A 13557-nucleotide genomic window follows, 5' to 3' on the forward strand; every position below is an offset into this window, starting at 1 on the left:
ACACTTCGGAAGGAATATTGGGCAATCGGAAACCCAAGGAGGGGTCGCTATGAGTCGGGGCCGACTCGACGGCACATAACAACAACAACAACAACACTTCCATAGAGATACCACCTCAGAAACCTAAGGAGGAGTAGCCATGAGTCAAATGCAACTCCACGGCAGTGAGTGAGTTTTTAATATATATATAGTTTTAATACATATGTATACACCAAAGGAAAAACAAACAAACAAACAAACAAAAAACCAAACTCACTGCCATCAAGTCAATTCCTACTCATAGCAACCCCCATTGGGTTTCCAAGGCTGTAAATCTTTATGGAAGTAGATTGTCCCATCTGCCTTCTGTGGAACAGCTGGAGGGTTTGAACCACTGACTTTCTGGTTAACAGTCAAATGCCTTATCCACTACTACACCAGAGCTCCATATATACAAACACACACATATATAATACCATGTATAACATTTAATACACAATATGTCATACAGTTATATGACAATAAATAAATAAATAAATAAATAAACCCTCATTCTCATTGAGTCAATCCCAACTCATGTTTACCCCCTTTGGGTTTCTGAGGCAGTAAAACTCTACAGAAGTCTTCCTTCTGCAGAGTGACTGGAGTGTTTGAACTACTAACCTTCTGGTTAGCAGTCAAATGCCTTAGGCACTACAGCACCAGAGCTCCTTTCTGCAGTTTGGCCCCTTCTACAATAATATGGTACAGTACAATTAAATGAATAAAATGTTTCAGACTTCAAAATGCATAATAGCCATTTGGTCATTTTTTTTAATGCATTTCATTGAAATATGACTTATGTACAGTGACATATACAAAACCAAAGTGACATAGATCGATACATTTTTTTTTTTTTGCAGTGTTCCCTCCCCTCCCCTTCTACCTGGCATCCAGCAAAGAAAGTTTCCCTCCATATATAAATCTTTCCTTGACCCTCAGCAACAACGAACTAATGCTATATGTGTCCTTCTGTGATTGACTTCTGTGATGTCACTCAGCATAATATCCTCCAAGTTTATCCATATTATACAGTGTTTTGCAGATTCCATATTATTCTTTAGTGCTACATAGCATTCCATTATGTATATGTACCATAGTTTGGTCATTCACTCTTCTGCTATAAATCTTAGAGCTAAGTCCCTTGCCAGATACATAATTGAAAAATAAGAATTTGTTGCTGTCATTTTTGTTATGTGCTTTTTTGTGGTGTCGATTTCTTGGTTCTCTATAATTTTCTATGCTGAGCTTGTTTTATTTATGAATCATGTTATCATTTCCTTCATTGCTATTATTTTAGTATTTGCTAAATATTTATGCTGGTCCTCTTTTTTAATGTGAAGGTTTATCATTTTCCTTTGAGGTTACCTTATGATTTACAGTTTTCTTCCCAAGTTTAGAACGGTCTGTTCTATCTTGTAGTTGTCTTGACTTCCCTACCATCTAGAATTTCTGTAACGAAACAGAATTTTCCCTCTTTTTGGTTTATATTTGTCCTCATTTGTCAATTGATGTCTCTGGTTCCCTGTTTACAATCTTGTAGGCTTATTTACTTTTTATATTTTCATAGCAGGGTTGGTTTCTGGGTTATATCATCATGTGTGTTAATGGTCAGTTGTTGTTGGCTGTTGTTGCTTCTCTGTCCAAAGGGCTCCCTTTAGCATCTCTTGTAAGGTTGGTCTGGTTTTAACAAATTCCCTTAATTTCTGCTTATCTGGCTTGTAAACATTCAAAATGGCTGCACCCTCAGTCACTTTAAATATCCAAAATGGCTGCTATGTGTGAAGAATCAAAATGGCTGCACCCTCCGGACAGCCGAAGGTCAACAGCTCAGGTTGTCTCCCTCCTTGATGTGTCCCTTCCTAGTCATAGGACACCAGTGCAGTCGTCCCTGCAGCCCCTGGTGACCAGAGTTGATCTTTAGGTCAATTCTCCGGTCCCAATACTACTTGGAAATATTCAGGCTGTTGGTCTCTTCAGAGTAACTGACAGTCTACAGCTCTGACCATCTCTGTACTCACTGTTTTCATTCAGGTTTTTCTACTAGTTCATGCCTAATCCACTTCTGTACAGTTCCTTTCAAAGCTCAGGGCTCCAGGATTATCTTCTGTATCTCTGTCAATTGGTTTTTCTTTTCTTCGTTGAAGAGGGTCTGTGTCGCTTGTCTGCCTTACTCTGTTTTACCAGGGTATTCCTATTCTTGACTGTCTCTGGCGGACAGTCACTTTGTCGGTTAAGTGGAATTTTACTGCGCATGCTCTGCACCGGTGAGGTACTTGAAGGACAACTTTGAAGTTGGTCAGTTTTTGACAATAGTCAAGTTTGTGGGGTCTTTTGAAATTTCTTATCTTGCCTAAGGGCATGGTTTGTTAATCACAAGTAGTTTACTGTAGCCAGCAGCAATGTGGTTGTTTTCTATAAGACTATTCTAAGAATACTGAGTCAAAGGCTTGTTTGGTTTGGCTAGCCTGACTTTCTGCCTGGTTCATGACTCCCACCAGATAGATAACAGTACCATTGCCCTCTCCCAAAACATGACAACCCAAAATGACTCCAAATGTTGCCAATTGTCTCCTGAGGGACAAAGTGACTCTGGCCATTTGGTCTTTAGTACTTAACTGCAATAGCTAATTATCTATGGGTCTGCAATCAGAAGTATTGAAAGAAAAAGTATTAACTCATTAATTTTGGTTGATGAATTAGTTATTTATGTTATGAGAAGCCCAAATGGTTAGTTCATACATGAGATGTCAGAAGGTAAAATGTACTTTCTCAATCTTGTCTTCAGAAGTATTTCCCTACTCATCTACCATCAGTGCGAGAAATATCAAGTATTATGGAAAAATATGACACAGTAGTTAAAGCGGTTGGCTGCTGACCAAAAGGTTGGAGGTTTGAACCCTCTAGCCACACTGTGGGAGAGAGATTTTCAGCCTAGTAAACCCTATGGGGCAGTTCTACTCTGTCCTGTAAGGTCACTATGAGTCAGGATCAACTCATTGGTAATGGGTTTGGTTTGGGTTTTTCTACCTCCTCATCAAATTAGCATGTTAGCAAAAACAAGTCATCATAAATGTGGTTTGTCATAACTCATATATGTGATAAATCAGAGACTACCTGTATAACTTGTTTTGCTCTTCTTTATTTCTATGTTTTCAGTTGACATTTAGATCATCCATGAAATTATATGAATTGCAATGATATAATTAATAAAATTGATTCTAGTCAGCCTATTGCCTCACACTTGAGCATATAGTTTTAAGCATGGATTTTGGTATTTAAGCTGTATGTTTATAATTCCAAATTTAATGATAGTTGTACACTCTTTTGTTTTGTGTAGATTTACATATGGCACATTGGTTATATCTTATATGCTGAGGCTTATGAGTTCAGTCTAATGGCTGATTATTTCTTCTTAGGTGTTTGCTTGTAATTAAGGCAGTGATACCTTGTTCATTTCATAAGACCTAAAAGTGTGCATGGACAGAGTTTTCTCCTCTGAAATTATCCACTCTAAACCTCTTTGACTTTTTGAAGCCAAACCCTTTCATTTTTATTTCCTTCTCCCTTACTGCCTTCCTTCTTCTATTATGAGGGTTCTCTTCAGTGGCACAAGCATTTAGGTGCTGGTCTACTAACCGAAAAGTTTGGTGCTTCAAATCTACCCAGAGGCATAATGGAAGAAAGAACTGCCAAACTGCTTCTGTTAAGATACAGCTAAGAAAACCCATGGAGCAGTGCTACTCTCTAATACATGCAGTTGCCATAAGTCAGAATTGACTTGATGACGACTGTTTAGTTTTGTTTTTCTCTGAATAGAACCCATCTAACTGCAGAGGAGGCTTTCATGTTATTTTCCATAGTTCCTACACTCTCCTGCCATGTCCCTAGATGTCTACCACATGGTCTAAGACCACACAGGTCATAGTCATGAACAGGGGAGTAGGTGCATCATGACAACAACAGGGGAACCTCCTCCAATGAGCACCATTTTTTTCAGTACCAAGAGGGTGATTCTTTAGTTTTGTGAAAATGAGAGAAAATGTCTTTAAACACGAGTTTAGTTTCTAGAACCCTGTGCTGTTATTTAAAATGTTTTTAAAAGAACAGTGCTTTTTAGCAGCCTTTTGGCAGGGTCAATGTACATACAAATTTTACTTTCTCAGAAATATTTAAAAAAAGTGGTTTTTATCTTTATAGGAAGATATACATATTTAAAGGTTTTAAAGTAATTATCAATGAGAAAAATTAAACAGGCAGTATAAAATTTGGAAAGTGCAGAGAACTTATGTAGAATGAAATTAAAATCATCAGTGCCTAAGACATTTGACTGCTAACCAGAAGGCTGATGGTTGAAACCCACCAGCCACTCCTTGGAAGGAAGTTTGAGCAATCTGCTTCTGTAGTGATACTGCTTCAGAAACCCAAAGAGGGGTCACTATGAATCGGATCTGACTCAAGGGCAGTGGCTTTATTAACATATAATACATTGTATTTATAGTCTTTTTTCTCTCAAGAGTTTTTAATGTACTTAATATTATATCATACATACAATTTGCATCCTACATTACGTTTAACAAAAGAGGCAAAGTGAAATAACATAATTTTTCTCATTTGATTAAAGATCTTTTTACAATAATTCAAAAGGCTACATGTTATTTTAATATATAAATGTGTTGTATCTTACTGTATTGGTAGATATTTAGATTGCTATCATTTTATCATAAATAGGTGCAATATAATACAAAAGTTAAACTAAAATGCAAATAGTTTAATTATGATGGAGTTTTATAAATATACTCTAAATTATCTTTAATTATTTAAAGTTCATTCTATCTTAGTAAAACTATAACCTATGTATTGGTTCCCTTAAGTTTTCAATAGTTTATTATTATCTTCAATGTAAAAATTTTATTGGTAAACATTTTAACTTTGGTTAGTTCTGTATCTACCAAACTGGCTTAATTCTTCATAAATTTTGAAAACATCTGTTGATTTCATAATGTGGGAAAGACATACATAAAATTTAAAAAAAAAAAGCAAAAACAAACCATTTTGAAGTCATCTCTGACTCATGGTGACCCCCTGTGTGTCAGAATAGAACTATGCTCCATAGGGTTTCCAAAGGCTGTGATCTTCTGTAAGTAGATCACCAGGCCTTTCTTCCAAGGTGCCTCTGGGTGGATTCAGTCTGCCAACCTTTTGTTTAGGGCTGAGTGCTTAACCAATTGTGCCACCCCAAGCAATTGTGCCACCCCAGGGACGCAATTGACATACCTAAAATATAACTCACTTAACTAAAATGTAATATTTCCATCAATTTCTTTTAGAAAATGCTGGATTATTTTTTAAATTGTAAATCCTTTTTCTCTTTGTAGTCTGTGGTTGGGAGTGGTAGCTGGCAGCGGGTCAATGCCCAGATGGCTGTGAGATCTCCTCGGTATGCAGTATTTGATCTTGCTGATGGGAAGACTTATGTGTTCCGAGTTTTGTCAGCAAATAAGCATGGCCTAAGTGACCCATCAGAAATAACTTCTCCCATTCAAGCACAGGACACAATTGGTAAGCTATTTCACTGAGTAACTAGAATTTGGGGACATTAGTGCACAACACATGGGTTGGACTCCCAGCCAATGCACCTCATGTATAGCCATCACTGTCTGTCAAAGGAGGCTTGCATTTTGCTATTATACTGAACAGATTTCAGGAAAGCTTCCAGATTAAGGAAGACTTGCTGATAAAGATGGCACAGAATCAGGCAATAGACAGTGCTTTGATCCCTATGCATGGGATTGTGGATGAAATTGCCATGAGTTAAGGGTGGGAGGGGCAAATTGACAGCAATTAACAACAAAATCCAAAATTTAAGATGACACTTGATAAACACTGAAATATATTAATAAAGACATTAATATTGCATATTAATTAAAATTCAAGTTGCTTTAAAGTGACATTTTATAAGACATTAAGAGTTCTATAGGAGCTCTGGTAACGTAGTGCCTAAGGCACTTGACTGCTAACCAGAAGGCTGGCAGTTCAAACCCACTAGCCACTCCTTGGAAGGAAGGTTGGGCAATCTACTTTCGTAGTCATACTGCCTCGGAAACCCAAGGAGGGGTCGCTATGAGTCAGGTCTGACTTGAGGGCACATAACAACAACAACAACAACAACAACAAAGAGTTGTTGGTTGGTTGGTTCTCAACATTTCTCCAATGTTCTTTTTCTTTTTATGAAAGCTATTTTGTTATATAAAACTGATTCTGACTCATAGACACCCTGTACGACAGAGTAGAACTTACCCACAGGGTTCCCAAAGCTATAATCTTTAAGGAAGCAAATTGACACATCTTTATGTTATAGAGCAACAGCTGGAGAGTTTGAACCACTGAACTTTCATTAGCAGCCAAGTACTTAACCACTGCACTACCCTGACTCATTATAAAACAAATAAATGAGTTAAAAATAATTTTAGGCAACAGTTACTTTTTAAAAATTCTCAAGTCTAAATGCACTAGAATTTATTATTGTCCACATGGTTTGAAGATGTTCTCTCTGAAGATTTAAAACATAAATCATAGTAATTCTGTATTGAAATTCACTTAGGAATTATAGCAATAAAAAGAGATCTTCTTGAAATGCTTTTAAGACATTGTGATGGAGAAATTTTAGTTGTCAAGAATACTAATTTTGAATAACTAGATACATATTGCCTTTCTTCTTTACAACATATTTTTATGATAAAGATATCAAGATAAACAAGATGATAAGCCTTACATTAGTACTGTAATCACAAAGCTACCTCCAGGTCATACTTGGGTTTCAGCCTGGTTCTGCCTAGGCCCATAACCTTTTGCACCCATGGTTGTTTGCAACGAGAACTTACATCCAGAGTTAAGTACTGTTAAGACCCCAGAACTATAGATTTCAAGAGACCTAGTTCTCTCAGTAAGTGTTCCAAACTTTTTTTCACTTGTGACACATATAAAAAACCAAACCAAACTCACTGCCATCTAGCCAATTCAACTCATAGTGATCCCTCCTTGGGTTTCTGAGGCAGTATCTCTACAGAAGTAGATTATCCAATTTTCCTTCCGAGGAGTGGCTGCTGGGTTTGAACCGCCAGCCTTCTGGTTAGCAGTCAAATGCCTTAGGTGCTATACCACCACATCTCTCTATGACACATATGTTGTTGTTGTTGTTATTTGCCGTCGAGTCGGCCCGACTCATAGCGACCCCTCCTTGGGTTTCCGAGGCAGTATCACTACGGAAGTAGGAATGCCCAACCTTCCTTCTGAGGAGTGGCTGGTGGGTTTGAACCGCCAACCTTCTGGTTAGCAGTCAAGTGCCTTAGCCACTATGCTACCAGACACATATAGAGGATGATAATAAGTGTATAGAACAGTGAGGCACATGGATGGGGCAACTTGTGGCCAGACCATGTTGGCCCTGAGAAATCTACAGCACCAAAGACTGAAGGGAGCAATGACCACAGCTCACATGTAGCTCAGTTGAAGCTCACTAGTGGGCTCCACACTCAGATGTGGAGGGCGGGGGAGGAGCTAGGGGCTGAGACAGAGCCATGGGAATCCAGGTAAGGGCAGGCAGACAGGCCACACACCAAAGAGACAGGAAGTGGGGGGTGAAGCTGGGATGACAGAGCCACAGGATCTAGGTAAGGGGAGGAAGACAGGCCACACACCCAAGAGGCAGAAAGGGTGGGGGAAAGCCAGGGACAATAGAGCTGTGGGATCCAGGTAAGGGGAGGTGGACAGGTTTCAAACAGCTAAGGAAGACAAACTTGTCTGTCAGTTTGTTGTACTGTGGTGGCCTGTGTGTTGTTGTGAGGCTTGAGGTTGTGTCACCGGTGTCTCAAATGCCAGTAGGGTTGCACATGGTGCACAAGTTTCAACACAGCTTACAGACTGAGACAGACTAGGATGAAGGAAGAGTCCATCCACTTCTCAAAGAATTGGTCAGGGAAAACCTTATGAATAGCAGAGAAACACTGTCTGATATATTACTGGACAACTTTTTGAATATCCCTGAAACAATGTCTGAGATGGTGCAAGAAGACCAGCCCCTTAGGTCAGAAGAGACTCAAAATATGAACAGGAAAGAACTACATCATCAGAGTAGAACCAACTTTAATAATATGGAATAAAGTAAAAGTTTTGAGACCTCCATTTGCTGATGTAGCATGACTCAATTTGAGGAGAAACAGCTGCAAACATCCATTAATCATCAGAACATGGAATGTACGAAGTATGAATATAGGAAAATTGGAAGTTGTCAAAATGAAATGGAATGCTTAAGATTGATATCCTAGACATTAGTGAGCTGAAATGAACCAGTTTTGGCCATTTTGAATCAGACGACCATGTGATCTACTATGCCGGGAATGACAGTTTGAAGAGGAATGGCATGGCATTCATCATCACAAAGGATGTTTCAAGATCTGTCCTGAAATACGATGCTGTCAGTGATAGGATAATATCCATATACCTACAAGGAGGACCAGTTAATACTATGATTATTCAAATTTACCCACCAACCACCAAAGCCAAAGATGAAGAAATTGAAGACTTTTATCAACTTCTGCAGTCTGAAATTGTTTTAATTATCACTGGTGACTGGAATGCAAAAATTGGAAACAAAGAAGGATTACCGGTAGTTGGAAAATTTGTCGTTTGTGATAGATATAACACTGGAGACCACATGATAGAATTTTGCAAGACCAGTGACTTATTCATTATAAATACCTTTTCTCAACAACACAAATGGAGGCTATACACTGGGACATCACCAGATGGAGTACACAGGAATTAGATTGACTAAATCTGTGGCAAGAGACAATGGAAAATCTCAATATCTTTAGCCAAAACAAGGCCAGGAGCTGATTGTGGAGCAGAAAATCAACTGCTCATATGCAAATTCAACTTGAAGTTGAAGACAATTAAATCAAGTTCACAAGAGCCAAAATATGACCTTTAATATATCCCTCCTAAATTTAGAGACAATCTAAAGAATAGATTTGATGCATTGACCACCAATGACCGAAATCCAGAACAATTGTGGGATGCAATCAAGAATAACATCCATGAAGAAAGCAAGAGGTCATTAAAAAGACGAGAAAAGAAGAAAACACCGAAATGGATGTCAGAAGAGACTCTGAAACTTGCCTGTGAGCAGAGAGAAGCTAAAGCAAATGGAAGAACTGATAAGATAAAAGAGCTGAACAGAAGATTTCAAAGAGCAGCTCTAGCAGACAAACCCAATTACTATAATGAAATCTGCAGAAACCTGGAGTTAGAAAACCAAAAGGGAAGAACATGCTCAGCATTTCTCATGCTGAAAGATCTGAGGAAAAAAATTAAGCCTTGAGTCGCAATATTGAAAGATTCTATGGGCAAAATATTGAATGATGCAGGAAACATCAAAAATAGATGGAAAGAATACACAGAGTCACTGTACCAAAAAGAACTGGTCAATCTTCATCCATTTCAGAAGGTGGTATATGATCTAGAACCAATGGTATGGAAGGAAGAATCCAAACCTGCACTGAAGGAATTGGCAAAGAACAAGGCTCCAGGAATTGAAGGAATACCCATTGAAAAGTTTCAACAAATGGATGCTCTTCTGGAGGCACTCACTTGGTTATGCCAATAGATTTGGAAGAGAGCTACCTGGCCAACTGGCTGGAAGAGATCCATATTTGTACCCATTCCAAAGAAAGGTGATTCCACAGAATATGGAAATTATTGAACAATATCATTAATATCAGATGCAAGTAAAGTCTTACTGAAGATATTTCAAAAATGATTGCAGCAGTATATTGACTGAGAACTTCCAGAGATGCAGGTTAGATTCAGAGGAGGACGTGGAATGAAGTATATCATTGCTGATGTCAGATGGATCTTGGTTCAAAGCAGAGAATACCAGAAAGATGTTTACCTGTATTTTATTGACTATGTAAAAGCATTTGATTGTGTGGATCATAACAAATTATGGGTAACATTGAGAAGAATGGGAATTCCAGTACACTTAATTGTGCTCATGAGGAACCTATATATAGATGAGGAGGCTGTTGTTCGAACAGAACAAGGGGACCCTGCATGGTTTAAATCAAGAAGGGAGTGTGTCAGGGTTGTGTCCTTTCACCATACTTATTCAATCTGTATGCTGAGCAAATAATCTGAGAAGCTGTATTATATGAAGAATAATGTGGCATCAGGATTGGACAAAGAATTATTAACAACCTGCAATACACTGATGACACAATTTCGCTTGCTGAAAGTGAGGATGACTTGAAGCATTTATTGATGAATATTGAAGAATACAGTCTGCAGTATGGATTACATGTCAATATAAAGAAAACAAAAATCCTCACAACTGGACCTATAAGCAGCATTACGATAAATGGAGAAAATATTGAGATTGTCAAAGACTTCACATTGCTTGGTTCTATAATTGATGCCCATGGAAGCAGCAGTCAGGATATTAGATGACGTATAGCACTGGGCAAATCAGCTGTAAAGGAGCTCTTTCAAGTGCTAAAAAGCAAAGCTATCACCTTGAAAACTAAGGTGCGCCTGACACAAGCCATGGTATTTTCAATTGCCTCATATGCATGTGAGAGCTAGACAACGAATAAGGAAGATGAAGAAAAGTTGATGCTTTTGAGCTGTAGAGCTGGTAAAGAATGCTGAAAGTACCATGGACTGCTAAAAGAACTAACAAATCTGTTCTGGAGGAAGTGCAGCCAGAATGCTCCTTGGAAGTGAGAATGGCCAGATTTGGTCTCACCTACTTTGGTCATGTTGTCAGAAGGGACCATTCCCTGGAGAAGGATGTCATGCTAGGTAAGGTGAATGGTCAATGAAGGAGGGGAAGGCCCTCAACAAGATAGATTGACAAAGTGGTTGCAGCCATGGACTCAAATATACCAAGGATCTTGGAGCTGGTGCAGGACCAGGCAGTGTTTCATTGTGTTGTGCATAGGGTCACTATGAGTCGGAAACGACTCAATGGCACGTAACAACAACAACAGTAGGCTTCAGGCCTAGGTGTGAAGCTTTGATCATCAAATCATGATTTGTGAATTACTTACTGATTCTGAGGAATCTTACAGAAATATGTTTTATTTTATAATAATTGGTAACAAAAAGTTGTTCTTCCCAAAACAATTATTACCCAGTTAAGCAAAACATTTATGCACCAGAATATTGTTTTAAACCCGGTGGTGTTAAAGGATATTTTATTATATATATATATATATATATATATATATATATATATATATGTGTGTGTGTGTGTGTGTGTGTGTAATGTGTTAGACACAAACTATTACCATGTCTGGGGTGCAGGGAAACTAGAGTTATAATTTCTCATTTTCATTTTCTTTTTGCCATCTCTGTATTTTCTTTGTGATTTTGACCAAGTCAATCAATTTCATTGTAAAATTCCCACACTGTCCCACAAGAATATTGAAAGGATTACATCAAGTATTAAAAGGTGAAAATGCATTGATATATATATGTGCGTGTGTGTGTGTGTGTGTGCAGACAATTGGAAAGATAGAGGAAATGAGAGTCCAGAAATTCACATTTTTCCCCTGTGGTTGTTAACCTATTGCTATTTCCCTATTCCTTTTTCTGTAGTCTAAATTTTATTCAAAGCTCTATACTTGGTTACTTGGTTTACCATTTCCTGAAGTATAATGGGCTTGAAGGTCTCTGGCATATCTTCCAAACCTCTGATACAATGAACTGCATGAAAACCACAAATTTATTTAACTAGTGACTTACTAAGCCATGATATATAATAAATCATTCACTCTTTCTAGCAAATATTGGTTATTAAGTCTAAGATATTTTATCTTCTTTGCGAAGTTATTCCTTCTGCTCCTGGTCGGGTACTTGCCTCAAGAAATACTAAGACATCAGTTGTGGTGCAATGGGACAGACCAAAACATGAAGAGGACCTATTGGGTTACTATGTGGACTGTTGCATGGTAGGAACCAACAATTGGGAACCATGCAATCACAAGCCCATTGATTATAACAGGTAAATTACAGGCTCTTGTATGAATGCCTCCTGCCTACCTAAGTCCTAGAAATCACTATCTTGAAATAAACCATGTCTCTTCTTTAACAAGAAAAAGCTAAATGTGAACCACATAGTGCTCGTAATAGTATGCAATGTAGACTATAAATACTGGTGCCATTTCTGTCTGTAAAAATGAGTTTGCTTTCTTATTCACGTGTAAAGACATATATAATTTAAAAGTTTGACAGCTTAAAGTTGACATATTTTGATGAGCTAGTTATTAAAGACTTTGTGGAAATGATTTGTCATTTTATGAACCATTCCAGAACTTTGGTTTTCCTGATATAATTAAATGCCTTTAAGACTTATCTTTGAGTAAGAGAGCTAAAACAGCAACTACAATGGGAAAGTAGTCATTTTGTTTTTCCTTATTGATTGTTCAAACCTTTAAAATTGCTTTGTTCATGTAACTGACAGCCCTATACTTTAGCCCTCCAGTTGAGACTTAACCAGTGAGGGCATTTTTCTCCCTTGGAGGGGGTGGGGCAAGAAAGATGTTGGCTTCCTTTGCAGTGGAAAGCAAGCAGCTCAGCTTTTGGAATTGATTTACTCCCGTTTCATGCTGAGTGTGCAGGGGTTGTCTGAGTTTATTAAGATTTCTCCATGATATGCTTCTTAGGAAAATATAAGCAGCTGTCAGATTCACCATTTGTGGATAGGTTGTCAATTATTGTTCAGCCATTTTCCCTCTTTAAATCATTTTTTTTTCTTTTTTTAAATAAATTGGAAAAAAGCTGTATGTGTGAAAGAAGATGTGTTTTAAGGGGGATAATAGATGTCATTCTCTAGTCCTTTACCAGAAAATAAAGATATATTTGAATTAAAAAAATTAAAACATTATTCTGTTGCAGAAATTTGTAAGTGGTTAATAAATATTAGCTGAATGAGTAAGATTGTTTATATTTACTGAATACTTATCATATGCAAACAACTCTGCTAAACACTTCCATTTTCCAATTTAAGGCTTAAAACAATGCTGTGAGGTAGGTATTATTATTTCCATTTACAGATGGCAAAACAGAGCCTTACAGAAGTTAAAGAACTTGATTAAGTTCACAAAATTTGTGTCAAAGTCAGTATTCAATTCCAGTCAATGTGACTTCAAAGTCTTGGACTTCAGTAACTGCATTACAACTATTTCATTTTTTTTAAAAACATATATAGGGTTCTTTTAGGTAGGCAGTTGAGTACTATTTTATAAAACACCTTTGATTTAATCAAAACCTTGTTGTTGTTGTTGTTAAGTGCCATCGAGTCGTTTGCGACTCATGGTGACCCCACGCACAGCAGAACAAAACACTGCCTGATCCCGCGCCAGCCCCACAATCACTGCTATACTTGAGCCCATCATCGCAGCTACCATGTCAATCCATCTCCTTGAAGGCCTCCCCCTCTTTCGTTGACCCTCCACCCTACCAAGCATGACATCCTTC

General features: G+C 37.8%; 1 protein-coding gene across 1 annotated transcript in view; it reads left to right on the forward strand.

The window, feature by feature from the left end:
• MYOM2 (myomesin 2) overlaps positions 1-13557 on the forward strand; it is a 164728-nt gene that overhangs the window by 77122 nt on the left and 74049 nt on the right. Inside the window, exons 14-15 of the mRNA XM_007944429.1 lie at positions 5397-5580; positions 11908-12082. Coding sequence (XP_007942620.1) covers positions 5397-5580; positions 11908-12082 — 359 coding nt within the window. The remainder of the gene's footprint in view (positions 1-5396; positions 5581-11907; positions 12083-13557) is intronic.

The sequence above is a fragment of the Orycteropus afer genome, unplaced genomic scaffold (genome assembly GCF_000298275.1).
Source record: "Orycteropus afer afer isolate SDZICR_OR568_19922 unplaced genomic scaffold, OryAfe1.0 scaffold00125, whole genome shotgun sequence".
Classification (NCBI taxonomy): Eukaryota; Metazoa; Chordata; class Mammalia; order Tubulidentata; family Orycteropodidae; genus Orycteropus; species Orycteropus afer.